The sequence below is a fragment of the Tiliqua scincoides genome, chromosome 2 (genome assembly GCF_035046505.1).
Source record: "Tiliqua scincoides isolate rTilSci1 chromosome 2, rTilSci1.hap2, whole genome shotgun sequence".
Lineage (NCBI taxonomy): Eukaryota > Metazoa > Chordata > Lepidosauria > Squamata > Scincidae > Tiliqua > Tiliqua scincoides.
Window position 1 is genome coordinate 209504877 of NC_089822.1, and position 26523 is coordinate 209531399.

General features: G+C 38.9%; 1 protein-coding gene across 12 annotated transcripts in view; it reads right to left on the reverse strand.

Annotated features, from left to right (window-relative positions):
* Positions 1-5113: 5113 nt before the first annotated feature.
* The window catches only part of PBRM1 (polybromo 1), a 75956-nt gene continuing 54546 nt past the window's right edge, over positions 5114-26523 (reverse strand). For 5 of the 12 annotated variants that reach the window (XM_066617174.1, XM_066617171.1, XM_066617170.1 and 2 more), the window contains 11 exons: positions 25936-26202; positions 25404-25549; positions 25055-25212; positions 23250-23433; positions 20643-20853; positions 19197-19398; positions 14315-14479; positions 9629-9775; positions 7530-7597; positions 6414-6630; positions 5114-6126 (listed from right to left, as the gene is read on the reverse strand). In XM_066617174.1, coding sequence (XP_066473271.1) covers positions 5954-6126; positions 6414-6630; positions 7530-7597; positions 9629-9775; positions 14315-14479; positions 19197-19398; positions 20643-20853; positions 23250-23433; positions 25055-25212; positions 25404-25549; positions 25936-26202 — 1938 coding nt within the window. In that variant the 3' untranslated portion in view covers positions 5114-5953. Of the gene's footprint in view, positions 6127-6413; positions 6631-7529; positions 7598-9487; positions 9514-9628; positions 9776-14314; positions 14480-19196; positions 19399-20642; positions 20854-23249; positions 23434-25054; positions 25213-25403; positions 25550-25935; positions 26203-26523 lie in introns of those variants that run through there. The other 7 variants (XM_066617181.1, XM_066617177.1, XM_066617176.1 and 4 more) reach the window with 4 other exon arrangements.

Genomic DNA, 26523 nt, shown 5'->3' on the forward strand with positions numbered 1-26523 from the left:
CCTCAGCAGCTGACACCCTGAGGGCCGGATAAAAAGCTTCCAATGGGCTGCATCTGGCCCTTGGGCCTTATGTTTGACACCCCTGCCTGAGAGATGGAAAGAATAGGCTAAGGAGGAATACTCTGCCAGCACATTTTTTAAACTCTTTCGTTCCACCAAGTGTCCTGAAAGATATCTTAGGCTGCCCCAGTCATTTATTTTCCTCCCCACTAGATGGTGAGGACAGGTTTGACTTCAATGACTTTCCACACTTTGAAAGAGGGAAGTATATGAGAAGCAATAGGGAGAAGTCATGACTCAGCTGTAGCTTGAGTACAGTTGGCTCCTTTGTGTAAGAACGAAGTATAATTCTGAACTTTTGACCCCTGATCTATACCCTATTGATATCTTTTGGCCAATGGCACTGCTGCCAATTCTTAGATTGTAGTTTGAGCAGACTTTTCAGAGATGATGATCTCATCTCTCCTTTCTGTCCTGTAGACAAACATTAGGTTGAGAATGGGCACATAGTGGCAGACCTTGAACACTCATCAGAAGCTGGCCCAGGTCAGTGAAGTTTATCTGACAATTTCTGAGAAATATTATTCCCACCATGAAGTTACCATGAGGTCGCTGCAGTCAGCATTCAAGAAAAAAAATAGTATTTTTAGGTTTGTACTTTAATCAAAATGATCCTCAGGGTGGCTTAAAAAACAACACAATACTTCTGTCTTATAATACACATCATATAAACCCTGTGCAGAGAAAATCAAGAACAGTGATTTTGTAGGTGACAGCAGCATTATTAAAATGTTCAGATTTCAGGCACTTCTTTAATAGTATTTCCCCTACAGCAATTCCAGATATGTGTGAAAAGTAATAGTTCCAGTACTGGAGTTTTATTGCTTTTTCACATACACAGAATTGTCAAATGTGCAGGGCATTATTATTACAAGGAAAGTCTTCCTAGAGCAGCATTTCTCTGTTTGTCCCCCACTATACCATTTTGCATTGTCCACCTATTGAAAGATCCACTGGAAGTAACTGGCGATGATGCCCTCACCAGTTATTTCCAGATTGGGAGACCAGATGCAATGCAACAAACCCTCAGGGCAGACATGTTCGAGTGCATGCTAGAGCTCTGCCTGCCAAGCCGAGCTGTCTACTGCTGCTTGTTGTGTTGCATTGCTGGTCTCACTGCCAGGTGGAGGGGGTCTAGGGGTCCCACAAGTACCATTGGACACCATCTCAAGTACCACCAGTGGTACTTGTACTACTGGTTGAAAAACACTGTCCTAGAGCAGTGTTTCTGAAATTGTGAGTCGGAACCCACCAGGTGAGTCGTGAGCCAATTTCTGGTGGGTCCCCATTCATTTCAATATTTTATTTTTAATATATTAGACTTAATGCCACCATAATATGTGACTGCTTTTGGAGAAATATGACAGATCTCTACTTTTTACATACTATTATGTATATATTTTTAACAGTGATAGTCAGTGAGGCTTACGCCTGGGTAAGTGAGGACAGGATTACAGCCTAGGATTTTTAAACATTTTCCTGCTTGATGATGTCACTTCTGGCCATGACATCACTTCCAGTGGGTCCCAACAGATTGTCATTCTAAAAAGTGGGTCTCAGTGCTAAAAAGTTTGAGAACCACTGTCCCAGAGTACATTTTATACAAAATCCACTTCTGCACTTTGAATAGGATCTTTCATCATACTACTGCTTTGATTCAGTGGATGGTGAGTTGATGACTTATCAGTTGTATACTAGGACATTTTAGTTTGCTTTCAGCTCTATTAGTGGTCATGAAGAGTTTGAACTTCAGGCTAAGCAATGTGAATCCTGCCCTCCTGTTTCAAATTCAGTCAGTAAGTTTATTAAAGCCGTATATCTTACTTCTCATTGTGCTTTCTTTAGCAGATATCTCCTATTTGTAAGGAAAAAACCCAGCCTGAAACTAGTGTTAATAAGACATCTCAATGGAATGATCAAACCTGGTTAATCCAAATTGCAAACTATTTTTATTCAAATTAAAGTCTCAGAAAGACAAACTGATAGTACACACACATTGACTCACTATCACTCATCATTGGAGTATACAACCAGGAGTAAAAATGAGGCATGGATTAACCAGGTCCAAAAGCATATGCACTGAAAAGTTAAAATACCAACTTGTTACTACTTGAACACATTTGCTCTTTTAGTAAAGAGCAGGGAACAAGGAACAGGAGAAGAAATGCTAATCAATCCAAATGGTTTTTTGAGATCTACTTTTTGCACTCACGCAAGCCAACCATTTCCCATACTTTTATTTGAATATTCAGAGTCCTTTCATTCTAATACAGTGTGCAGCTATGGAAAAAAAAAAATAACAGTGTTTTCAAATGGCCACAAATAAGACATGGTTTGTTCTCCTTTTCAACAATTTGTAGCTAGAAAATAGTTCAGTTAACTGTGCAATACTGGATTGTAGCCATCAAATCTTTAAATCCTACATGTTACTGAAATGCCCCCAGTACACAGAGACATGATTTTGGAATAAATTAAATTTAAAATAATTAGGGCCAGCCTAAAGGTCTGGGTCAGAGGAGTGCTCTGCACTGCCTTATAAAAGGCTAAGGCCTCATTTACAGTTCTAATTGTTTACTCCTGGGCTATTTGGAGTGATGAAGCTGCCTTCAATTTAGAAGTCTGGGAAAGACAATGCTGCAGATTATTCAACACAGATCCTTCAGAGTTATATAGCTTCCAAAGAGCATCATAACCTGTTCTTAAAAGAAATATTAAAAAATAAATAAAATAAATAAATTCCAGGTTCTTTGGTGTAGTTTTTGCAATGCCTAAAACAAGTGATTGTATTAGTAAAAGTCTATGGTGGTTCTAAGAACTAGGACTTGCTGCCTGCTTCTTTTGACCATTATTGAAAGCTTCAATGTCTGAGGTAATTTCAAACAGACTGGCCACGATCCAGAAGAGCACTCAGGCACTCACCTCAGCAGCTTCCAGCACTGAGCTGGTTTGGTGTTGGGAACTGCTTCAAAACCTGTCAAGGAAATCTCCTGGGTGCATGAATAGACCTGGGATTAGCAGTACTTCTGTATCACCATGAGGTTTTAAATTATTACAAGGGGCCATAAACAAAGGATGTGTGTCCCATAGCTTGTAGAATTTTAAGGAAACAATTCTTTCTGATGCTACTCAAGTTGTATTTTACATCAGTACTTCATTTAGAGAACTGTGTCTTTAACTGTTTGGTTTCTAATTTCCACAAGCTGCTTGCTGCCATGATCATTGTACATTATATCCTGTAGGTCCAGAAATCACAAATAATGTCACATATAATTTCCATTAGATTTCTATTAAAAATAAGTAAGGGAACATAACTTTCGCTGAATAAACTAAAGGTTGGTTCAATAAAAGTTATTTTCCAAATGAACCACTCACTCTTAGAAGCCAACAGATCAAATTTTTGTAAATCAAACAAGGTTTATAATACCATAATACTTCTTGAACCACATTTATGCAAGTTTTATCTTGTAGTTTGGTGCACACCTCTCTAAATATTTTCTTGGAATCTACGTTTGCTTTTTGACTGTAATGTATTCATAAGTCTTTCCAATATTCTTCACAATTCAAAGTTGTTTTTTTCTAAAATGAAATATTTAAACTTTATAACTTAAAAAAAATATAAACTATGAGACACATCCTGAACAGTAGAAAGCTGTGAAACTGAAATTCTACTATATACGTATGCAACAAACCAGAGAACTGCAACTGCAAAAAAAGGTCATAAGTCCAACTGACCTCATCCAAGACCTTTTGCATAAAGGCATTACCTAGATTGTAGTTGTTATTAGAGAAGAGGAATGATGTAATAGAAACATGCCCTGTGATCCTAAGCAATTCACTTGGAAGTAAGTTTTATTAAAATTTAAAATTATTTACTTCTAAATAAATATACACAGGATCACAGTGTAAGCCCTCTTCTCTCTATAAATCCAATTATATGCCTTGTTAACATTATAAGTATTGTAGTACAGCTAAAGTCATGCATGCTGAAGTTCTCACCACCTGGACTACAGCGCTTTTATCATACTAAAGGAATATACTTTTTTAAAGCACACAAAATGTACAAATGTCAAATCATTAACAGAACATGTATTTTAAGATGTTAGCTACATTTACTTAAATGTTTGTTCCACATGCCCTGTTACTTACCGTCCAATATCATATTAAAATCTGCATTACACTTGAGGTATTAACTTAAAACTGTACAGGGAATGAAACATCCAGTTCTGCTTTTGGAGATAGGAATGTCAAAGAATCCCAAATATACCATATGTGTAGGATTATAAGACGGGACTTTTTGGCAGCAAAGCAGGTGCTTTGTCTTATACCCCTCACTGACATCTATGGATGAAACACAAAGGTCCATGATCTCTAGAACCACATCTTGCAACTGTCTCAATGTTATATCTATGCTCCTGTATAGTTGAGCAACTGCCCTTGGCCTATACTTTGGAACAATTTATCTGCAGATGAAGGGAAGACATCTGGAAATTTAGCTGCTTCATCTATAACCCAAAAATACAGTAGGTCTTGGCAGCTAAAGTCCTGCATCTTTTAAAAAAAACCCTTTAAAAAAAGTTCTGTTACTGATTTGGGAATTCAAAGGCATGATATATCCTGTCAAAAAGTGAACCATGTTAAGATGCGGAAAGAAACATTTGAACCTTTTTGCACTTATGCTTTCACATGTATTTCCCTAAAGAAAGCAGATGTGGTGATTAGCAGAGAACTCATTCTGGAGAAACAGCAGATGTCACATTCTCTCTAAACCAATGTTTCCCAAACTCAGACAAGGGAGTTAGGAACACTGTAAATGTGTTCAGGAGGCAGCAATGTGATCCCCAGGATTGCGCTGCTGCAGGACAAGGGCTATTTTTACTTACCTGCAGCCAGCACTGCAGTCCTAGGGGGTCTGGGGAGCCCTCTGTAGGGCTCCCTGTGCCTGCAAAAGTCTTTAAAAAAGAAAGACACTTCCAGTTTTTGCGACGAAAATGGAACTGCCCTTTTTTAAAAGACTTTTGCAGGTACAGGGAACCTTGCAGAGGGTTCCCCAGACTCCCCAGGACTGCAGCGCTGGCTGCAAGTAAGTAAAAAAAAAACCCTCCCATCACCAGCAGCAGCACAATCCTGGGGATCACGTTGCTGCCTTCCCCCCCACCTGCTCCTTAAAGGGGCAGGGACAAGTGCTTCTCTGCCTGGTGGGTTGTGACCCACCAGTTTGGGAACCACTGCTCTAAACTAATGTCTTCTGACAGCACATCAAACAGGAAGCTGACTCATCAACACAACAAATGCCACACTTGGAACTTTTATGTGTCAGCAGAAGGTGGACTAAGCAATGTTACTGCCTTGCCTATTTTTCTTTTTATCTCTAGCTCTGAGACCCTGTTGACAAAGAAACATTTAAATCTTATATTTACGAAGTCAATTCTATTACCTCTGCACCACAATCACTTTGTTTAAAGAAAGCCTTTTAAGTTCATGTGCTGTATTGGTTAGAAGTCACTACCACACAAGTACATGGATGCTCATTCTGCTAAGATGTAAACCAGGAGTCATTTCACATTTCTCTTAGCTAAACTGTAAACACTATTTTGCTGCTCTAAAAAAAACTGATGGCATCAGAATCTCAGTATGAAGAAAAAGGATGAAACCTTGTTTTGCATTTATAATCAAATATGAGATCATCTTCCAAGTCAAAGAACCATATGCACAAGTCTGTATATTTAAGAAAAGTCAACATAACAAAAAGTGTAATATGCTTATTAAAAGTGTTCTTATATAAAAAACAATTCTGCAATGTACAGTAAGATGCAATAAAAACAGTTTGCCCTCCCCCTACCAATAACTAAAACAGCTATTGTTCCACGAACTTTTATATGTTGGTATCGAAAGATTAAACATTTTCTATGTTGTATGCTTGACGGATATTAAGAGTATCTCTCAGCATCAAGTCTCGAAGGCGCCATAGTGCATCTGCCATTGTGGTATGGGCCCCTTTGCTCTTCAACCAGTGTGTAGGAAGACGGCTCTCTTGTTCTTTTGAGAGATGGACATCACGCCTTCGTGCTGAAATGGTAAAAGTACATACTGCCTTATTTAACCCAACTTAAACACTTGAATTCCTATATAACACGCCACTGTGCCTGAAATAGTTTTACTTTATGCTAGAATCCACATCCCACCAAATTCACTGTGAGATTAGTCCCTACCCCCACTAACAAACTATGAAAATGAAATCCACAGAAAAATAAACTGAATTAGATATACGCATCAATCTATTTCATAGATAGGTCTAGATACTGTGCACTGACAAAAGGTGGTTTAGTCCTTTCAGTCAGTGCAAGGTGTCTTACCTGAAAGGGTCTGGTCCCATTTGCTAATACTACTTGAATCTGCACTAAGACCCTCAATGTACTTCAGATACGCTTCAGAGTGAAGAAGCCTCTGTGTCTTTGGTGGAGGGGAAACAAACATAGGAGTAGTAGGCTGCTGCATGACTTGCTGGGTGGCTGGATTTTGACCAGGATATGGGGGTGGTGCCTGTTGGCCAGGTGGCCCAAGGATACCCATCTGCAACAGTAAAGGTTAACAAAGCATTAAAAAAACAAACTAGAAAGCAAACACGTGAAGATTCTAATATCACTTATAGGATGTGAACTGGGACATATGCTCTGTTTCCAAATATTGTTCTTAAGATGAAAAGGTTCTTAACAGGAAAAGGTACAAGTGTATGAACATTAGGTCTGCAGGGCTAAAGTGGCTATTCTCGGGTTCAATAAGACCTGTAGCCCATGCAGGATACGTGGATGGTATATGATTTATATCAAAAGCTGTCACACATTTCATATCCTATTTAAAGGTAACGCAAATTCTGTATGAAACCATCTTTCAGATCCAAGATCCAGATTTTTAAAGATCCTGGAATTTAATTGTATTTTGTGACAAGTTTAGAGAATGATAGGTTGATTAGATATATGTAAGAGGTATGAACCACAGCTAGAAAATAAGACAAAAGCAGTGGTGACAAGGAATACTGTTGTCCTATCTCCTGCCCTAACAGAAAGGCTAAGCACTAGCATCTGATAATTCACCAGACACTACCCAGGAAACAGTTGAGGGTTGTAGCTTATATTCTCCTACAAAAATGTCTGCATCATCCTATCTTAAAAGCCAGAAAACGTGGAAAAGAAGCAATTTCAGCAACTTAGGGCGCAATCCTAGCCCACTTTTCAGCACCTACATAAGGGCTCTGAGGCAAGGGAACATACATTCCCTTACTTTTAGGAGGCTGCAGTGACTGCCACCCAACTGCAGCACACGTCCCATTGGCACAGCTACGCCAGTGCTGGAAAGTAGGTTAGGAACACAGTACAAAATGCTCATTAGGTCAGTCGAAGACAGTTTCTTCAAACAATAAAAGCCTACAATAGGATTTATAGCATTTTAATATGCCTACCTAAATTACTTACCTGCTGTCCAAATGGACTTCCTGGTGCTGGGGCTCCTACCATGGAGGAAACGTTTTGGCCTATAACACCTATATTTCAAAATGCAAACAAAAATCAGGGTCTTATTTCAGACCAACAAATATCATTATTCCTCTATAATGTTACATGAGATCTCACAAAAATGTTGCTGTATAATCTAAGACTACTGCTTTTACTTGTCAAAAATTATATAGGATTCCCTAATGTAGTAATTTTATAGTAATAAAATAGAACAGGCTGCCTGTTAGTTTGCTGTTTGGTTTCATCTGATATTATTTCACCCAAAACAAAACATCTTTGCTAATGGCTGTGGAAATACTTCACCAAATCTTGCAGCTTCACAACTATAATGGAAGTTGTGCAAATGCCCTGCACAATCTCTGCTAAAATCAACTGCAGTTTCGCAACAGCTGTAGTAACTGAAGCCTATCTGTAGTAACTTATGGTGCCTATTTTTCTTCACCTTTACCAGATTTCATTCAGAGGTAATATAGGCATCTTTCTAAGAATTCTACTGCTTTAAGGCCTCCCTTTTAATATAAAGCATGCAATCTGTTTTATTGAATAAAGCGTCTTTAACTGAGGAGACAAATAAGTCATCTTTTAAAATTTATCAAGCTGGTAAAAACAGTGGAACATGCAGGGAATACTTCACAGCTCTTCAAATTCAACAGCAGAGTATGCCATAAAGAAAAAGCGGCACTTTTCTCTCTACTACAAAGCTATAGCTTGTATCTGAGTTAAAAACCCACGATCAAATTCTTGGTTTATGTTTAGGAGTTAGGATACAGTCATATACCTGACATGCTTTTTATTTTTTAAAGGTGATCTTGCATGCAACTATTCACATTAAAATGTAGATTTTTTTATGGAAACATACTGCTGTGACAAATGTAAAATAAAAACAAGCAAACAGACAAAAACTAATATAGCTTTTGTCCACAGATTAATAGCTGAACAAATCCAATGCATGCAGAAAAGGAACATTTTATGTGGAAGAGAAAGGTAAAATGAGCAGTATGGAGGAAGATAACAAAAGGGAAGTAACTGAGGTTCAGCAGCCTCACTCCCCATTACTGGGGAGACTGTGCTGTTTCTTCTCAAAATATAACAGACTGCTTGCTCTCAAAAAATCAAATGTGAGTTAGAATTGGAGAGATCAAGGGAGCTAGAAGCATAAGCACTATAATGGACAAACATTAATCTACATCACCAAAAGAATGTTATATATGTTATAAACCTGGAAGGTAATTGAAAATTGCATCTTTGGGTTAAAAGGCAAGCCTGAAACCATATTTCAACTAATCCAGGCATTGACATTCTCTTGATAAAGTTTAGTTTGGTTAAGAAAAATTGTATGAATGCTATTTTCTAGTCAAGTGCTTAAGTGTAATTTTTTTTACACGACATGCCACTAACAAAGCTATTTGTAATTAAATCAAGTGAGTCTGAACTAATGCTGCATATAAGAATCAGACATTGAGAGTGTATATACATGTGTGATGGTTCACATTTGGCTCTGAGAAAAAGCCTCTTTTAGATAAGAATCTATTTTAATTAAATACATGACTTTTTACAGACTCATAAGGACTGGAAATGGTTGTATCCTAATCTTTTTGTGGGATATAGTTGAAAGCGCATTCTGTTCCCAGAAGAAGCATTCTGTTTGTACAAGGGTGCCTTGTGGGAGTTGAAGTGGTCTTTGTGCAAAAGGAACACTCTTCTGGGGAACAGAGAGAGCTTCTAACAATGCCTCATACACTCCAGGATCAGGATACAACCAAAGCACAGCCAATACTCCGCATTATTGATAAATTTTACCCCCACCAAGACATTTTTTAAAAACTAGTCTTCTTATACTTCACTGGTCAGCTCCTTTGCTGCTGGATCTGCCAAAATGGACAACATGCCAGTATGTTCAGTAAACATACTTCGTATATTCCAGCAATGTACCACATGTGTTAACCTGTGGAGCATTCAAGAGGAGTAAGATGTTAAGTTACAAATGCACGACTGCAAATCTTTCCCACAGAAACTGGTTAAATGGTAAGACAATGAGTGAATGAGGAGGTCATTCTTACCCGGTGGTGGGATGCCTGGCATGCCTGGTGGAAGTTGGAGGGGTGGAGGCACCCCAGGGTGAAGTGACTGCATGCTGCCCATGCTAACAATGCCATCAACTGGGCCCTGTAAAGGTGGCAACACTGGTGGATAACCACCTATCATGCCTTGAAGGACACAACAAATTTCAAACATGCATCAATAACATGCAAAATGATCCAAAATAATCATGACATGCACTACCCATACATAAGCATCTCCAGTATTGCCATACAATATTACAATTAGTACCTTGCAAATATGAAATATGTTACAGTTACAGATATTATTTTGGAAAGATTAGCATTTAGCCTATTGGCATATGCTTCGTGGGGCAACAAACTGAACATTTGGCAACATTAAATGGCTACTCCAGCAAGCAAATGCAAAATGTTTCATCAGCCATATGAACATATTCAGTAACATTACAATTATTTATTTAAAGTATTTACAACCCGTCTTTTCCCTGACTCATCAGTGCTTACAGAATTTATTTTTCTACATATTAGTAGTATAAATATTCAAAGTATGTGGGCCAGTCCTGCTGTCTAATAAAAAGAGTGATTTAAAACAAAAACAAAAAACCACCAAGCATTCAGTTTGTTTAACCATTTCATTTGCATTCTATGTTACCACTTTCAGAAATGGAAAACTGATATAAACACTGCATAGATTGAACTATTATGCTTCACATCTTATTTTTTTTAAAAATGCTATATGACATAGAAGAAGTTTCATGGAAACTTTTTCCATCATGGAAAATCTCTTACGTATCTTTAAAAAAAATTACAAATACTGTAACTTACGCTCTTGTCAACAAACAATGCTGAAAGCTTTATATGTCAATTGCTAAGCATTAGTATTTTATTTAGCACAGCATAGTCCTTTGTCTTCAATGTATTTACATTTTTCTAGACTACAGGAACTAAACAAAGAACTATGCATTACACTGACTATGTAACAACAACAACTTGGTGATAGTGTTACTATTACAGGTGAATTCAGAAAAGTACCTACTCAAGGGAAGCAAGCTAGGAAGTGACAGACCCACTGCATGCCTGCTGTTACTTCAGGTTGGCTGGGTGAAGTCAACTTAAGAGTTGAAATAAAACCAGCTACAATTAGCAGGCTTATTCTCTCCTCCACTGTAGATATTGTGGTGCAAGAATAGGTTTATGCTGTTAAAGCTACAATTCTGAGGATGCAGGTGTTGCGCAATGCACCAAAACAAGGTGGGCTAGTAAACATTAGCTTTGGCTCTCTTAGATAGCAAAGTCTGAGCAAACCAAAAAGAGGATTTCACTTTCTTCGCCATGACTAACTAAACTTTGGATACAAACCACTTTATTTTTAAAAACTCTGGAATCACTTAATATTCTGTACACACACTAACCAAGCACACAAAACAAAACAAATTCCACTAAAAAAGGAACAATTCTCACAAATGAAGTTGCTCTAAAATGTATAACCCCTGTTGCTTTAACACAACCAAATTCTCAGAAACAAACCAAAAAATAAGGAACATGTTATTTAACATTCATTCATCTGAAGGTATTTTGCTAAAATTTCAAATTTCATACTGAACTAGCAGGAACTAGCACTAACCATTCAGTAATATTGACCCTTAGTATTATACATCACATGTTTCAAACACTCAAAGTATGCTGGGGCAATGTTTGTAGCAATCATTGCAGTGGCCCAGTAAGGTGGGATAGAACAATCATCCTTGTATTATACATTAGGGCAGGGGCAAGCCTGGGTCGAGTTAATGAGTGGCTTTCCTCAATCAACTTTGTAAGTTCATGGCTGATGGGTGATTTGAACAAAGGGTCTCTGGCTCAGAGCTAGCACACTTAGGCACTATAGTACAGTAGCTCTCACAATCCAACTGATCAAACTTACTCAGTGAAACTGTTCAGCAAAGGGAACAAGTTTAGCAAAATATTTCAAGTCAGCAAAACACACTTCCAACAAAATTAAGGCAAATAGTTTTCTGCTGTATTAACATTACATTACACTGCAGAAATGGTGTGCAGGATTACATTTGTTGCTGACTGAAAAGTTAACAGCAAGTGGACTCTTGGCTTTATTGCAAATATTGCCAAACAAGATAATCTGTACATTAATTCTGGAGACTTCCACTTCCTGACCGTAGCTTAGACTCAAAGAACTGTAAGCAGATGCAGAAAAAATAACTTAAAGCTGTTTTGTCAACAGTTGCACAAGAGACAGTGGAAAGCTTCTTGTAATAGAGTGCCACCATGTATCCGGAACTGAGTCATGATATAAGAAACATGATGAATAAGGAAGATAAATAAGGCTGTAGCATATAAACTCTAAGTGGTCCATAAAAAGATTTGGAAAAAAAGCTGGCACATATGGAAAAACTCTGCTGAAACTGGGGTCACTTTTTCTCACACAACGCTCTCCCACTAAATTGTAATCAGCCCTTCTGTGAGTGGAAGAGACTTTCCACAAGCAGTAAGGGTACCTTAGAATGCAAGTCAGTGTCTGACTGACACACACACACACACACACACACACACACACTATAGACTAACATAGGGACATTATGGAAAATGAATGAAAGCACTTTGCAGAGCAAAGTAAAGGGAAATTTTAGGAAAACATTTTTATCGGTTAATAATCCCATCCAAAAATACAGGTCTTACAAACATATCTAGATTTTCAAACAGCATTTGGAAATGTTTTACCATATAGATGAATAAACAATTACCATATTGTTTTACCATATTGATTTACCATCAAGAAGTCAATCAGAATGGCAGAAAACCAATAGCAAGTTCCAAAAAAAAAATTATCTGAAAAAAAATTGTATATATTGCTTGAAAGAAGATATTTTTCCAGATAAAAGAGGTGTTTTTCAGGAGAATGTTTTTAAATTAATTGGATGATGGTATGAAAAGTTAAAACATGTTCTGAGAATATAACTGAATAGAAAATGTTATATTGGATTTCTTTCAGAGATGGGAATACTAACTGAAATGTAGACAAACACCAGAGTGGTGGTGTTTTTGTGATCAATATTAAACATTGTGGAATTAAAATACTTTGCAATAGTTTGACTGTATTAAGCCATTTCTGCCCAACGTTGCACATATAGAACAGGGACCAAATGTGTACACCTGTGGGCTGGGCAAAAATGGGTTAACATAAAATGCAACTTTACTTCTTGGAAACATTTACTCAGAGCCTGTTTAAACAAATAAAATAATTTCTAATGACACAAGAGATTAAAAAAATACAGGGGCCTAGATTAGGTGAAATCTACATGCCCCTGTCATGGGGAAAAAATAAAAAACTTTTCCCTGTTTCTGTGCGTTGCCCAACAAGAGTACTTGGTTAACTTGAAAATGTTGCAGAGTCCTGACAAGTTTAAATTAGCACATTGCTGGTAAATATACACACAAAAACCTGATTGGCTAGTTTGCTGATTGGCTAGATGAGTCCTAGATGTACTAGCTTTGTCCTAGAAAATGACTTCAAAGCAGTTTCAATTTAGTGGCTGGGATCCAAACAGCAAGTTCCCTCTAGCTACTGGAACTAGATACTTCAAATACTGGGCACTTTGCCTCCAAGATCCCCATTTGGTCCAATTTATAAACAAACAAAGGGAGGAAAAACCAATCCAGAAAAATAAAGAGACAATCTCAAAGTAATTATGAGAAGTTATAGAACAGTGCTTTGTTTAACCAGAGTCCCTGAAGAGTTACTGACACAAAAAATCAGTGGGACTCAGAAATTATGGCTTGAACCCTAACTTGTATATTCAGAACAAAGCTTGTGCAAGAGATCTTCCCTTCCTCCTTCCCCACAGCAGCCTCCTATGCCTTCAAAAAGCATCTCCTGAAGCTTGGAGAACTGTGAGGTATGCCATGGGAGAAATGGGGTATGGGAAATGCAGGGGGAAGAGGTTGTACCTTTTGCTAGTGGAATTCTGTTCATGGAAACTGAAGCTCAATTTCCCCCTTCTTATCAGTCCCCAAAGCCTATCCTTCACTAAACTGTCCCAGTCATCTAGAGAAGCTCTTTTGCAAGGGCAGGGAAGATTCCTTGAGCATGCTTCATTCCACTCTTGCAAGCTAGGATCCAATCCTTTTATTTCTCATGCTTCTTTGAAGTCTCCTTTCTTGTTCAATTTATAGCTTAAACCCATTTCCTATCTGCTAGCTCTGCACATTTATGCTCAAATGAATGTGTTACGTTGAGAGTCTTAACAGATCACCAGTTATACAAGACTGTTTTAGTTGAAGAAGCCTGACTAATAATTCTGTTGATCTGCTACATGTCAGAAGAGAATGCAATTTACTAGCTGCAAGTTGTGCTGATTCTGCAGTGCTCAAAGAAAACATGACAGAGTTAATGGATCTGGTACAAACACAAACCAAGGGCAGGTTTGCAGAGCTACTGCAGACTTGTTCAGGGTAAGAATAGCATGCTTATGATTAAGGGATATTCTCTCCAGGGCTGGGGGCAAAATCTGTGGTGAAAATCAGGATGTGTTGAAGAAAGGTTTAATAGGTTGATAAAAAAATTTTCTTTGTTAAAATAGTGTGACCCAAGAATAGTGCTCAGAGTTATGAAGGAATCTGATAAAAGTGGATGAAGGGGGGGAAAGGTCAAATCCCCCATTTTCTGTTTTTTACCTGGAACAGGTGTCAACTGCGGATTGAGCATCCCCATTGGTGTTGGTGGTGGCACTACCCCCATAAGAGCCCCCACGGGAGTGCCTGCCCGGGGAGAGGAATTCTGCTGCTGCTGCTGTGCTGCTCGTTCTCTCTCCTGCTGCTCTGCAACCTTAGCTGCCCGCTCTGCAAAAGTATTTTAGATTTTCAGTTCTATTTTGTAACCTAGAATTTCAAATATATTATCTGTTCATTGAAAAAGGAGCAGTCAAGCATTGGCACAAGTTCAGGCTAAATATGGGGGGGGGGGAAACCAGATAATTTTTGGTTATAAAGTATATAATTTTGATCTCCTTTGGCTTCCATCTTAAAAATGTTTATAAAACATCTTAAAAATGTTTATAGGGGAAATTAAAATTCACATAAGAGTAAAAAAAACACGAAATTTCTAGTGTAATAATTTTTTTTCCAATTCCGAGTCAACACCCCACTAATGTTACCAACACTCAAGCAACCGTTTAGCAGTATGAAATGTGTGCACCAAGTCAACTGGGTAAAATTTCTCTGTTTTTGTTTGCTTAACTTATGGAAACAACACAAGACAGTGTACATGATACTAAACATCACAGCTGCAATCCACAGTTCATTAACATTCTATTCATGCAACACAAATCAGTGGGTGAGTTCCAGAGAAAGTGAGCCACAGAGTGCATCCCATGTCTGATAATTCTGATCCCACAAGCATCCAATTTGACATCAGCAGTACTCTTTTCTGTGGGAGTAAATCCCACTGAACACATGCATCTAGTTTTGGATCTTAACAGTATGAAGTGATCATAGTACAGTGGAATTCAGCAGTAGCGTACCCGAGAAGGGGGTGGTCTGCCTCAGATGCCAAATCCACCAATGAGCAACAGGTAGACCCAGGGATCTCAAGGTGAAGGTCAGGTGTACACTCAAATTTGAGTGGTTGGTAGACCAGGTCTCCACCAGGGGATCTCTTTGAGTGGCCCGCCCCAGGGTTCAACTACCCTAGGTACACCACTGGAATTCAGTTATTTACCCACACTGCCACAATTAGAAGACTGCTCACTTGTGGTTGTTTTGACAATCTGTGCAATTTTATCTTCGAGGAAACAGATCTCAGTATCTGCATTCACATAAAACCAGCAATTTAAAATCTATGCTCTACCTATTGTTGTCTTCTTGAATCTTCCTTTATTTTTTCATTCCAACATACCACTCTGAACAATCAGGTATTTCATGTCCTAAGTATTGCCTTTGTGACCATTTCTGAGGTGCCGAATGCTTATTTCAACAAGCAAATAAGATCTAAGTTAGAACAAAATCTGATCCCATGGCAACTTAAAATGGGTAAAAGGGGTGTTTAACTCCCCAGTCAAGATTGTTATGATTCTTCTACTGTCCTGATTTGTTTAAAGGATTTCAAACACATCCTTCTGCCTTCAAAAAGATGCCCCAAGGCAGCTAACAATCAAAACATTTCTGAAAAGAAATTAGAACAATCTAAAAACAAATACAGAAGAAATGCAGGAGGTTAGCATTTAAAAGTTCATTAAAACAGTAAAGAGATGATACATCTCTAATCAAATCAAATGCATACTGGGAATAGAAAGGTCTTAAGGAGTGGTGATAATACATTAGAGAAGCCAGGAGCTTCGCCTGGGGCAGAGTGTTCTACAACCTGGATGCAACCACAGAGATGGGCTCCTCTGGCAGATAATCTTATCCTAAATTCCTGTAACAAATACAACATCTCTCTTCTACCGTTACTAATACTGAATGCTACCTTGCAATCATTAAAAGATAAACATTTTATTAACGGGTAGAAAAAATTTTTACAATATGCCATAACAAAAAACTAGACTCCTAAAACTAAGTTCCAAAGTCATCACATTTATTATTATTATTATTATTATTATTATTATTATTATTATCTGCATTTCTTTATATTTTCAGAAATGGAAGGGATAACCCATCATCAAACTCAGATTGAGGTGTAATTAAATTAGGGTCAGATCCCGAATAGCGCAAGAAAGCATATAACTTTGTTGTTGTACAAAACATAAATCATGTCCAAAATAAGAAATAATCTGAATTACGAATGTAAGGGTGTGTTTCAATGAATATATTGCTTCAGATATATGCTGTGTGTCAGAACACAAAAGCCTTGGAAAAGAAATAAAAACACAAGGAGGTGATCTCTGACCTAAACGATGAAATGAAAAGAATCTGGAAGTTCCAAATTGTGACATTTTATGGTAGATTTAAAAATACCATATTGAAGTAGTTCTTTAATACAGTCTCAGTGGATGAACACTATATCTTTATCATGTTGGTAATACTGGAGAGTTGAATTGAGACTGAGAACAGCCAAACAGCCAACACTGTAGTAATGTGTTTTCCTAAGTGACCTGTCCCAGACGTTAGCAGACAGAAAATAAACAAAACTTCTTACATTGAAAGAGCAATTTAACAAGTGGAACAGACACAGGAGCTGAACTGTCAAGTTCAGAGGACTGAATTTCAAATTCTTTGCAATCAAACTTGGATACATTGAAGTGGTAGGGGCACAAAGGAACTCCTCTTTTGAGCCTTAATTTCTCAAACTACCAAATTCTTGTGTATATCATGAAAACTCCTACATGTATTTGCTCATTATTCTGATTGACAAAGAAGTTTGATGCATGCTGCTTTTAGTTCTTTACAGCATGTTCTTTTTTACAGCATGTTCACAAACACTACTGAATTTTTTATTTGTACCCTTAGCCAAGGCTTTCATAAAATTCATTTAAGAAGGGAATACAAAGTCTTCACAGGGTATAGTTTTGTTTTTGGCCACAAATCTGTTCATATAAGATAAAACCAATGACTTTTTTCAACCTACCATCTCCACCCATGCCTCATCTAAAAGAAACCTGTTTTTGATTAAAATATCTGATAAAGTCAGCCTGAAAACAGAATCAAGAAAAAACATGACTGAATGAACTCTCATTATCAAGGATGCTGCTGAATACATTACAACATCAAAGCATATTGCCAGTGGAAATGTAAAGGACCTGCTTGGTTGCTCACACAATCAGATTAGGAGACAAATGTCTTTCAAAAGGTAGGCATCGAAACATTTATCTTTGGACATGCATCATGGGTGTTGGTTTTGATAGCTCTATGAAGGAACTGCACTGTTATTCAAGTCCTGTAAAGAAGTGCTATGGCTACGGTTTAGGAAAGAGAGGACCTGATGACAAGTAGCTTTGGCTGCAATCCTATCCCCACTTACCTGGGAATAAGTCCCATTAACTATAATAGGACTTATTTATGAGTAGACATGCAAACCACGAAAGAGCAGTTTTGTTGTTTGTAGTACACTTATAACATTCAAAGAGCAAAATAGCAATCGTGAAGTAAGGAAATAAACACAGATCTGTCTGGGCTCAGTAGCCAGGTATACCAAATTGGAATACAGGCGTGCCCTAGTATCTACGGTTACCTGAAACTATGGACACCAGGGATGCCCCACCCCTGCTCTCTGAGGGGAGAGGAGCTGTGCTCCTCTTGCCTCTGGAGGGTATTATGAGCCCTGCTTCCCCAGCCCTCCTAGTGTGTTTTAAAAGTATAAAAACATCACTTTCGGTTTTGACAAAGAACCAGAAGTTGCAGTTTTTTCCTTTAAATAGTAGAGGCTGCAGGTGAACGGATACCCTCCAGAGGCGAGGGGAACGTAGGCTTGGAAGGTGGGGCATGGGGGACCCTCCCACATCTGCAGATACGGGATCCACAGACATAGGGGCTCCCGTCTTCCAAAAGATTAAACGCTAACTACAGATAAATGTAAGTTCTGTCACGTTATAATTCATTGCTTTTGCAGAGTAATTATAAACAATCTTATTTACTGCATAAAATGTATTTAGAAAGTGTATATTTGCGTGCTCTCAGTGCTTTGAAATGATCTCCTCTTTGCAGTTCAACCTCCTCTCAGTTTTTCTTTTCTGATATACTGCCACCTCTAACTCATACCAAAGTTGGCTTCTCTCTCCTTTACCTTAGAAACACTGTTTCTAAACCTACTTGAGACAATTTAGAACTGTCTCAAGTAGGGTTTCAAGACTGTTTCATTTTATGAATAGTGAAGGCCTGCTATAAAATGTCTGGCAGGTTATTTCAAATTCTTATGTGAACTTCAGCCATTGTCACCTCTGCAGCTGCTGACCATGCTCACATAGTCTCTTTGCTACTTCTTTTTTCCAGTTTTCCTTCTCTTATACTCCCACTCCTTTTCACCTCATTCTTCTGGGCCACTTCCTTTAAAGTTCACTTGCTTCCCTTGTCTTGCTTACCTTGTTTTATCAGTGTTTAGCCCACTTTACAGAAAGCTCAAAGCAATATATACAAGCAATACAAAACAAGATCACAATAAAGTACTATCACAATGCACAAATAAAATGCACTAAACACTAAAATTACAAACCAGCAGCTAATAACAAAATGGCATAATTAAGAAGGAAAAGGCCTCGTGACACACACACACACACAAAAAGAAAAAAAAACACTTGTAGGTTATTTTAATACTCTTCTCTCAGGCCCCTGGCCACCTCCATTCTTAGGTCCCTAGGTCTTGTATCTCTAGACTCTTCTGTGTGCTTTGCCTGACTATGACATCAGGTCAGCTTTGCCAGTCAATACAGAGGTTTCATCATCACCACCAATCCCTTCTTAAAATTTTTTAATGTACATTAAATGTTTATTTTTTTAAATATATGAACAGATATATATTTAAAGCTCCTAAAACAGAAATATAACTTGCCTGCTCTCAAAACGCCAGTGCATCTCTTCTGAAAGAAAAGAGTACAAAGGTTTTTACAAGATTATAGTTTTAATTTACCTTCATACTCTGCTTTCTTGGTTGCTTCCAAGTTTCTCCATTCCGTTCCAACAAGCCTACTGAGTTCTCCGAAGGAATAGTCTGGGTGTTGAGCTTTAATAACAGCTCTCATCTCACTACTAAAAAGGATGTAACCGCTCATGTTGATCTTCCTTTTTGATCCTTCCTTCTTTACGCTACCTTTGGCAGATTTGGGAGTAGACTATGGGGAAAAAATAGTTATGGTCATAAATGCATAACAGATAACTCTGACGGTATTAATGAAAAGGAAAAAAAAAGCCCTCTCTATGAACAGCTGTTCTTCACAGTCATGATTTAAAGCTGACAATGATCTTGCATGATTTTCAGTGAGAAAATAGAGCACAATCAGGCTGGAGACATCTCAGGGACTTTGATAGGGACTGGCTGGCTTTAAAGGGGATTACACAAACCCATGGAGGATAGGTCTATCAACAGCTGTCAGTCATAGTTATATGGAGCCTCTAGAGGCAGCATGACACTTAAGACGAGATGCTGGGGAGAAAAAAGCAGGGAAGGACTATTGCCTTTGAGTTCCCTTAGTGAGTTTTGCAGAAGCATCAGGTTGGCCACGGCAGGAAGCCAAGTACAAAGGTCCCCTGGCATCCGCAGGGGTAATGTTCCTGCCCCCCCCCCCCAATATCAGAAACTGTGGACAAGGAGGGACCTTAAGTTCACGGCCCCATTACCTTTGTTTTTGTGGATTACATTCTCCTGAAGTGATAAGGTGTCTTTCTTGAACAAACACTATAAGCAAAAAGGTAGTGGGCTGTGGGGAACCGCAAATAACCGTCTTCACCAATATGGGGGATGCCTGTACTGGATTAGGAAGACATTTGGCTTGATCCAGACAGGCTCTTTCTTGTGACCTTATATAGCCGGCCCTTAAGATTTACAACAATTTTTACAGGGCTGGAGCATTAATATTTGATGCCAGGTCCTGAAAAACCAACCCTGACCCCTTAGAATTTGTAGTATTTTTCAGGTCTGGCATTAATTGATAAGATTATTCCATGCAAATCTTTAAAACTTTCTAATTCACTCCAAACAATTCAGAAGAGTGCCTTATGGAACAAAGGATTTTCATTCATCTGCACCACACTCTCATGAGGAACTAAAAATGACCATTTTCTAAAGTTTAAATGATTCAACGGGAACTGCTGTGATGAAAGTCAATGCAAACTAAAGGCAAATGCATGACTTTCTTTTGCACATACACATGGCATCTGTATAGATTTTAAAAAATTCTCTCTCAATGCTACAATAATTATTGTTATATAAAGTATGTTGACAAAATAATTTTGAAACCTGTCTATATTCGGTGGAGTTAAATACAGCTTACTGAAGGAAAAATCATACATATTTTAAAAGTAAAAAAGGAGAAGAGGGAAGAGAAAGATTTTGTCATTGTGATTTTGTAAACATTACTTGTGGAGGAGTATACGGCATTATATCCAGCTCATTAGACAGTGGAGTTTGAAGCTGAGGTATCGCTGGTGGTTCTGTAACTTCACCTTCCTCTTCTCCAATCTCTTCAATATCCTCATCACCTCCTTCCAACTCAGCAAATTTTGCTTCAAGCTGTTGAATCTTCTTTTCTAGCAGAGGAGATGGTTCCTTCTGAGGAATTATGGGTTTCCTAAACACAGAATACCATAAAAGATTGATCTCTGTACAAGTTACTGTTCCTAAATTGTGCTTTGAAATAAAATGCTGTATTAGCAAAAAGCAATACCATATGTTTTAATTTAGTTTTGGAACTACATCAGAATGGTGATTTAGAGTGTTGGATACAGCAATTATAAACCACAAAGGACAGAATGGCTTTGGTAGCTCTGAGATGTCTGCTAGCATTAAATATCTTTAAGAGTGAAATTAATTTATCTCACGGTAAGATGCACATAAAGAGATGACATTCACTGCAGCCCTTTTTTAAAATCATGCAGCTATACACAGGTTGAGCCTACTTATCCATGGATTTTTGATCAACAGATTTGGCTCAACGCAGGTCCTCCAGACCCCTGCTGAGCCACATTCAACCCAACCTGAAGGCTTCGGAAGCAACTGGAGCTGTGCTCCAGTCGCCTCCAGAGGCTCTTCTGAGGCTCATGGAAGATGCACTCAGAAGAGCCTCAGTGGTGAGACGAGCAAGGCTCTGGCTGCATTCGGAGCTCAGTGGAACCCGAAATCTGTGTGATTTGATAACAAGCGGAACTCGGTATCTGCGAGGGGTCCAGGAACGGAACCCTTGTGGACAATAAGGGTCCACCTGAACCCGAGATTTTCACCCATGTAAATAGTAATTGTTTTTCCTTACTCATTTCCTGTTATATCCCCTTTCAAACTGCTTCAAAGAACATTGTGCTCCTAAGCATGTCTACTCAAAAGTAAGCTCAATTAAGGTCAATGGACTTTACTCCCAGGTAAGTGTATATCGGATGGCAGCTCAAGTTGCCTAAATTTATTGTTTTATGCTGCAATTTTAAAAAGAAAACATCTGCTAAAAATTATACTAAAAATTTACGGTATTCATCTTCATCTTTACCATTGTCCGCATAAAAGTGAGGTAAGTGACAGACAGCCCAATCCTGAGCTGCCCAGTGTGCGGGGCTGCAGCGGCCCTGAAAATGGCTGCTGCTGCATCCAGAGCACTCCAGGCAGCCACTGCCTCCTCCCTGGAAGAAGGGGACTATTGTTCCCTTCCCCCAGGTAAAGCGAGTAGCAATGGGACTACTCGATTCTACGATGACCCGAAGGTCGGTGCAGAATGAAGACCCTCCACATCTGGCAGCCAGCCCAACATGGAAGCTCAGGATTCGGTGGAGCAAAGCTCCACCAGTCCCGCCTCCCTCCTGCCTTGCTCCCTTCCCCTGGCATGCCTCCTCTCCGCCCTAGAACGCCTCCTCCCCACCACCCACCTCTCCACTGCACAGTGGTCTGCACGACTGTGCCCCACCAGTGCTAGCCCAGCACCAGCCTTATGGCATGTTTGTGAAAGTGCATGCCAGCAGTGAGCTGGCACACACTGAATAGGATTGGGCCCAGAGTCACGTTCCAGGTTCAGTCCCGGGAAATTCTAGTTAAAGGATCTCTGGCTGTAGAGCTAGGATAATATTCTTGCAGGATTCCCCTGAAAGTCACTACCAAGCAGAGTGGATACACATAAGAAAAAATAACACTGACGTTGACTGAAAACTAGTCTTGTTTATAAGACAACTAACAGCCCAATCTCATGCAGCCCAACGCCCAGGGTATTAGCCATGTTGAAATGACTGCCGCTGAATCCTGTGGGTCCAGGTAACTGCCGGAGTCTCCTCAGGGTAAAGGAATGTTTGTTCCTTTACTGTGGGTAAAGTTCTGGTGGCCCCAACGGGACTCCTTTGAGTTGCACAAGTTATTTTTCCAGTGCAGAACCAAGCAGGCCTGTGCAGAGCCTCCAGGCTCAGAAGGGGGATAGGATACGGCAGCAGAGTCTGCCACAGATCCTCCCCTCCCCTGCCCTCCCTATGTCCAGTTCTGTCTTCCCCCCACCCTCCCACTGCCCTGAAAAGTTGCTCCACCAGCTGGCTGAGAAACTTATTGCCGGTTGCTCCAGTGGCAAGTCCTCCGGGTGCTGAGGCCCAGCGTCAACTGGTGCTGGACCAGCTGCTGTGGCTTCACTGCTGGCACAGGAGTGCCTTACACTCTTGGGGTGACGGTTGCTGGGGCACTGCAGTGGCCAGCGCTGGCCCAGCATAGGACAAGGCCCTAATTATATTTATGATCTTGACATATATACTATAAACCGTGCATAGGAAGATAACCTGGCAAATTCTTCATTTATGTTTATAACCCTCAATATGTTTATATTCTCTGCTTTTCCTTATAAATAATGAAGCAGTTCACAAAATATTAATACAAGCATAAAATAGTGCAAAGCCATTTTAGGGATGGCTTATTGTGTGTGAATACTTTAAAGCATTTTTTACCAGGTCAAATTAAGACTCCCTTTCCTAAGATCTTTAAAGTAAAGCTTTTTAAATACATATATTTTACCTAAAGTAGTAAATTTCATCATCTACCACTTTTGCAGAGAGAGAAAATCTTTTCAAACCCTTGAACTTCTTCATTTGCTTGTCACTTTCATTATAGCGGCTTTCACAGAGAAGAACATCATTTTCAGAAATCTCAGTGGGCCTACAGGACAGGAAGTCTTTGAAAGATAATACAGCACACTTTCCTATAAGAGAGAGGAGCAAGGATTATAATTTTCCCTCACTAACAGATGTAACATTAAATTTTCTAGCAGGCCTGCAGATTAAAGACATACATACTTCATTCAAAACTAGTTAACAACTTGTTCATAAACCTCTGGCAAAACAGGCAGTAAGAATACCTGAAACCACTATTTAGGCCACTGGTTTCCAAACCACGGTCTACGAGACTCGGAGAAGTGGCCTGCGATGTCTCAAGGAAAAAAAAAAGATTGATCACTTCCAGCGTATTGCTGAGCAAACTCCCCCACAAACCACTACAGAGGGTGGAGAATGGAACACCTACAGCCTCAGCAGCCAACAAAAGCAGTAACCTACACATCTTCTCTATAAATAATAAATCTAATAAATCTCTAGTAAATCTCCTTATTTATTACAAATTTAATAGTAATTTCTGTGTGCAGGGGTGGGGGGTCACATATGCAACCACTGGGGCTTCCCTGGCCCTCATAATGCCTTTTAAAGGCATTAAAACATCACCTCCAGTTTCTCGGCAAAACAGGAAGTGATGTTATTTTAACTTCTAATAGTCATTCTGAGGCCTGCAGAGGCCACCGGTGGATGCGCGCGGTCTCTGCAGGGCTCAGAAGACCCTCCAGATGCAAGGGGAGGAGTCCCCTGTATCTGCAGATTCAGGTATTCACAAGTATCAGATGTCTGCACTGATATGAGGGCACACCTGTATTTCCAAGATATTTTCTACTGGTAAGAAAATAAAAAGAGTCCTGCTGGATCAAGGTCAAGGATCCAGCTAATCCAGCTTGCTGTATCTCACAGTGACCCACCAGATGCCTCTGGGAGCACACAAGGCAACCTGTATCCTGTTGCCACAACCTCACACCTGACATTTAGAGACAGGTTACCTCTAAAACCCAGAGGTTGCATATAGTCATCATGTATGACTATACCTTCTACTATCAATCAGGCTTACTAATTATTTAATCCAAATCAGTATTCTCAAACTTTTTAGCACTGAGACCCACTTTTTAGAATAACAATCTGTCAGGACCCACTAGAAGTGATGTCATTAACCTGGAAGTGATGTAATGGTAAGAAGTGACATTATCAAGCAGGAAAATTTTTAACACGCCCAAACAAATGACAAAATCAAATCAATTAATTAAGTAAATTTGAAGTTAATAAGTTTAAAAATTTAAAATAAAGAAGAACCCTCCTAACCCTTCCAAGCAGTTGCTGATCTGCTTAAAAAAAGTCCTCAAACATCCCAAAGGTTGCAATCCTATCCATACCTACCAGGGAGTAAGCCCCATTGACTATCATTGTTAAAAGCTCTCTATAGAGTTCTGTTAGAAGTACAGATTCATAACTTTTCCCCAAATGCAGTCACATACCTTGGTAGCATCAAGTCTAATATATTAAAAATAAAATAAAAATAATGAATGAGGACTCATCTAAAATTGGCTTGCAACCCACCTAGTGGGCCCCAATCCACAGCTTGGGAAACACTGATCCAAATCATTACACAGCAAAAACATTAACAAAGAAAATCACAAAATTGTTTCAATATTTTAACTGCATAGCTCAAAAATATATACATTAGCAAACTGCTTTGAACTATTTAATTACCTAAAATGCAGGTCATGGGGCAGGTCTCTTCCAGATTACTCAAAAATACTTCCTTCTTGTAAAACATTTTTGTTGGTTCATGTTCGGTTTCTTCCGGATGTATAAAGATTGGACCAAAGAAATAGGCAGCTCCATCTCTTACCCACATTTTTTCTATTCTGAAAAACACAGACAAGTTATCTGCTTCAAATATCCTAACGCAAGCAGCAAATCCAACCCCCCTCAGCTACTTTTACTACTAATAGCCTCCCTCAGCTACTTTTATCCATTTTCTGCTTTTGTAAATACAAGTTTTGATTTAAGTTATGCAACACATAACCTATACAGTAGCACAAAAATACATGCGTACCTGCCAAGACGTGGTCGAACTAAACCATGTGATTTTATAAAGACACAATCCCCAACCTTCAGCCACATATCATTATAACACAGCTGTTCATAGTAGTGACAGCCAGGCTCTCCATTTGGCATTTCTACAGGAACATCTTCCTTATCCTATATAGAAACAGAGATTTAAGAACTTGGGAAAGTAATGCAACATGAAAGAAAATGGTACACAAGTAGGCAATAGTTTCACAGTCTCATCCAGTGGCTACTTTGCATATGAAGGAATTCAGATGTGCACACGAAATCAGAATTGAGGGGAGGCTGAGTACTCAGATCCCTCTGCCCTCACAGGGTGCCCCACCCATTGAAGTCAGTGAGACAACCTAAACATATGGAAAATCCATATACAAACCAGATCTCCTCTCTATGGAATAAAGAAAAGCTTCAACAATTCATTTCTGAATTGCAACGGATTTTAAAACCCACAGACATAAGCACAGAAGTCAAAATATTTCCAAGTTCATTTTAAAAGTGACCTCCTTAATTCTATATACCTTTTCGAGGCTAAGGGCATTGTCTCCCACTTTGCTGTCCTCAGAAGTTTCAGTGTGTTTTTCTTCATCAACTTTGTCTGTATTAGCAAACACTGATGCAACACGAACCACGGGCAAGGGGACATCTCGAGGGACAAATCGTACAGAGCTAATTGGCATGGTCCACAATTTAATCTTCTTAAAAGACTTTGTCTTTGCAGAATAACGTGATTCACAAACATAGACATCTTCATCTCTAAAGTTTTCAGGACATAGCTTAAAGTACTCCTGTTGGATGGAAAGAAATAATCATTTGGATAATCACAGATCCACATACACTCATAAACCATTGTTTCTGAGCATTTGAAAAAATACAGTATCTATACAAATAAATAAAAGTGGTCAAATTCCTTAAGCTGCTCCTAGATTTTCATAGCAATCAACATGGACACAAAGGCTGGAATTCCAAGAGCACCATCTACTACACATGTATATGAATTTTCAGACTCCTCCACTTCCACTACTAGCTTTCTATGACCACTAATAGAGTCACAGGAATAAGGTGGAGTGGAATTCCACAAAGTGAAAACTAGCAACTGGTTTGAAAGA